Source organism: Miniopterus natalensis, chromosome X (genome assembly GCF_054644295.1).
Source record: "Miniopterus natalensis isolate mMinNat1 chromosome X, mMinNat1.hap1, whole genome shotgun sequence".
NCBI classification, from domain to species: domain Eukaryota; kingdom Metazoa; phylum Chordata; class Mammalia; order Chiroptera; family Miniopteridae; genus Miniopterus; species Miniopterus natalensis.
Window position 1 is genome coordinate 28,102,732 of NC_142103.1, and position 3,264 is coordinate 28,105,995.

At 47.8% G+C, this 3,264-nt stretch overlaps 1 protein-coding gene across 1 annotated transcript; it reads right to left on the bottom strand.

Annotated features, from left to right (window-relative positions):
- Positions 1-870: 870 nt before the first annotated feature.
- TCEAL8 (transcription elongation factor A like 8) lies at positions 871-3,042 on the bottom strand. The gene is made up of 3 exons (XM_016195729.2): positions 2,943-3,042; positions 2,444-2,512; positions 871-1,846 (listed from the first exon to the last, which is right to left on the bottom strand). The coding sequence occupies exon 3, from the start codon at positions 1,802-1,804 to the stop codon at positions 1,454-1,456; it is 351 nt and encodes a 116-aa protein (XP_016051215.1). The 5' UTR covers positions 1,805-1,846; positions 2,444-2,512; positions 2,943-3,042; the 3' UTR covers positions 871-1,453.
- Between the last annotated feature and the right edge of the window lie 222 nt (positions 3,043-3,264).

Here is a 3,264-nt window from a genome sequence, read left to right on the forward strand (position 1 = left end):
ATTCCTAACATTTACATAGTAGCCATTTGACTTCAAGTGCATTAATAAAGTTCTTACTGCCTTTACACGTTGTTTTTTACACATTTCAACTGGGGATGGGATCAGGTAAAGGAGACTATTCCCTTAAATCCCTTTCCTGTATTGCTTTGTGCAATTTATACATATCCTGAGTCTTCTGAACCAGGAAGGAAGGCCCACCAGGAACCTTCAGGGAAAGATAATCTCACTTAAGAAAATCTTAGTCCTTAGACCTAGGGCAATAACTCTGACTACAGCATTTTTCACTCAGCCTTGTACCCCGTCCAACTCCCAAAATGAACTCATTATGTCTGACTCCTATGGAGAGGAAGGGTTGTGGGACTGAAAAACAAAAGGGGCTATTTTGCTAAGAACTCTGCAAAGCACTGTGACCCAAGCATTCCTGGGACAATCCCCACCTGTATTGTCACTGTAACGCAGAAAGAGGCTTCAGAAAACAGAGTGGGGAGTTCAACCCCCTGGGGACTCCAGGTAACTCAGTGGGGATTTGACACTCAACTCCAGAGCCCCATCAGCAGTGGGGCCAGCAAGAGAGCAAAGGACCCAGCAGACATGGCAAGTCCCAAGGGAGGGGAGGAGGTGGAGCTCACCATCAGAGGACTGGCATGGAAGCTTCCACCTCCTTGCCTATTGGATTTGTTCCAGAACACAAGTTGAGTCATGCCAGGGCCCTCCCTCAAATAACTATGTTCTGTAGTGGGTTGGGATCCTGTATGCACAGGTAGGAACATGAGCCCACCAAGCACATCCTAGAGTCCCTTCCTTTCTTCCCCACAGCTGCTTTGTGAGGCCAATTTTCCCCATGAAAAGACCAGGACTTAACCAAGTGTGTCTGTAATAATTGCCAGTTTTATTCCTCTGGCTAAGAGATCCAGAGGTGACTTGAGGTTTACATTTTAATAGTTATTTCATCAAGAGTTTGGGTGCCCCCATTGCCCTTATAAGCTGGTTGTAAATTATTTTATTCTCTTACTTATTAAAAAATTTTAATTCTGTCTGTGACACGAGTTCATTAAAAAATACATATAAGCAAAAAGAAAACTCACACCACACAGAAATAAGCACAGTTAAGTTTTTGATGTATGTATGTATGTATATACACACGCACACGCACACACAATTTGGAATTTTTATCCTACATATGTGAACTGATACTAAATATGCTTTGTAACTTATGTTACTTTACAATATGGAATGGACATATTTTCATGCATTTGTGTGAAACTTCCCAAATGAAAAAGACCTGGAGAATGGGTCAAAATACAAAATCCAGTAAGATGCTGGTTAACAAGGAAACTATCTAAAACAAAATTCCACCAGATGATTAAAAGTAAATTGAGGGTAAAAGGTATGTCATAAAATGCTAACAGAAAGAAAGCAGGGGCCATATTTTACTATCAGATAAAAAAAGAATTCAAGGCCTAAAGCACACAGGATAAGGTCGTCTGCGTGAATGTCTTTGCTTCCAATGCATCATCACAAACTTGTTTCTTACTCTTCTTATTTCTTCCCTAAGCCTTTCCAACTCATCTACTCCTCTTAGCATTTCTTCAGGGTCCAAATGCCTCACGGGAGTGTCCTCTTTAAATCCCTGGACAGGTTGAGTCAGCCCGCTTCTAAGGTTTCCTGCGTCCTGGCTTACACCTTCTTCCGAAGGTTGAGGATTTCCTTCTGCCTCCTGTGGTACATCTTCTGAAGGGTGGTCTTCCTCAGCCTTTGACATGTTCTGTGGTTTTCCTTCATTTTCTTCACAAGACTTTTGCATGTTGAATATTTTTCTATTATTGCCTTTTTAAATAAAGGAATCCTAGAAAACAAGGAAACAAAACAACTAGATGCCAGGCTAACACACCAGTAGCCAGAGTACGGATTCCCAGAGAGACTGGCCTTTTCTCATTCGGATCCCTAATTGTCAAAGTTTTCCAACTACAGAGGGCCAGATTCTCAGGCTCCTAACTCCCCTGACTCCACCCCTTCCTCCACCTCCCTTCCCTCCCCCTCTCACTCCAGCTCCATCTTCTTTCCTCCGGCTCCAGCCCACCATTTCCCAGCAGGCCCTGCTCCAGGCCCAGAAATGCAGGCTGCGCGGAAGCAATTAACCCTTCCCTCGCCACTGGTCTCCAACACTCGCGCCCTCTCGGGCTTTCCCAAACCATCCCAACCTCCATCCCCTCACCTGAGACCAGCTAGTCCAGTCTCAGGCCTCCCCTCCCCCTTCCATGCCTCTCCAACCTTACCCCCTCCCCCGTCTCATTTCCGCCGCAGGCTCTGCAAAGGCCTCCGGGCTTAATCCGGATGGGGAGAGGCTGCTGCGGCGACCGCGAGATGGGCTTTGGTGTCATCCACACTCCCACTCCCACCCCCCACCCCAAGGGGCATGAGGCAATTGTACCCTTACACTGACCTGCAGGGATCCAGGAGATTTTTCTCCTTCCCTCACTGGATTTGTGTCGCGCCCAAAAGACCAAAAGTCCTGCGGACCAACAGGAGTGCTTGGTGAGCAGGCCGGTACCCGAATCGCGGGTCCCCTTCACGATCCTAGGCCTTGTTCCTCTAAAGTTTCCCCACGTCCTCACCCTCTTTCTCCTTTTCAGGCAACCCCGCCCTCCCTGCCCGGTGCCCACCGGTTCCCTGCAAGCAGAGAATGGGAGATGCAAGTTATTTCCAAATTGTTTCTATGTCTCTCTCGCGCTCGACCCTCAATTGGCTACACTTCTCCCTCTCCACCCCCACTCCCCCCCCCCCACCACACACACACACACCAAACAGCCCAAAAATCCTGCACAAAAATGGGAGTTTGGCGGAACTGTAGTGTTGAGAAAGCAGTGCCGGCCTTGCTTGGCTTCTGTTCCCTGACTCCTAGACCGCAGGGTCCCCAAGGCAGCTTCCACCTTTATACTCACCTGAAAGGATCCGGAGCACTTTTCTTCTCCAGCAATAGGGAGCTGCTACAGGGAAGCAGGCCACCGACTATAAGGACTTCTGCACACGTCGACTCCTGGTCACGTGAGGGTCGCGCGTCATCAATGAGCTGGAGTCCTCAGTTACCCCTCCCTTTTAACACCGCAACCCGCCCCCTGCATTCCCTCCACTTGATGCTGTCAGTCTTTTTTCGTACTTGCCAATCAGAAACAATAAAACTGGTACTTCTCCCTGCAGTTTCTATTCGCCTTCCTTGGATTACCAGGGAGGATCAGCCTCTTGAGTTTAATCGACCATTTCTCC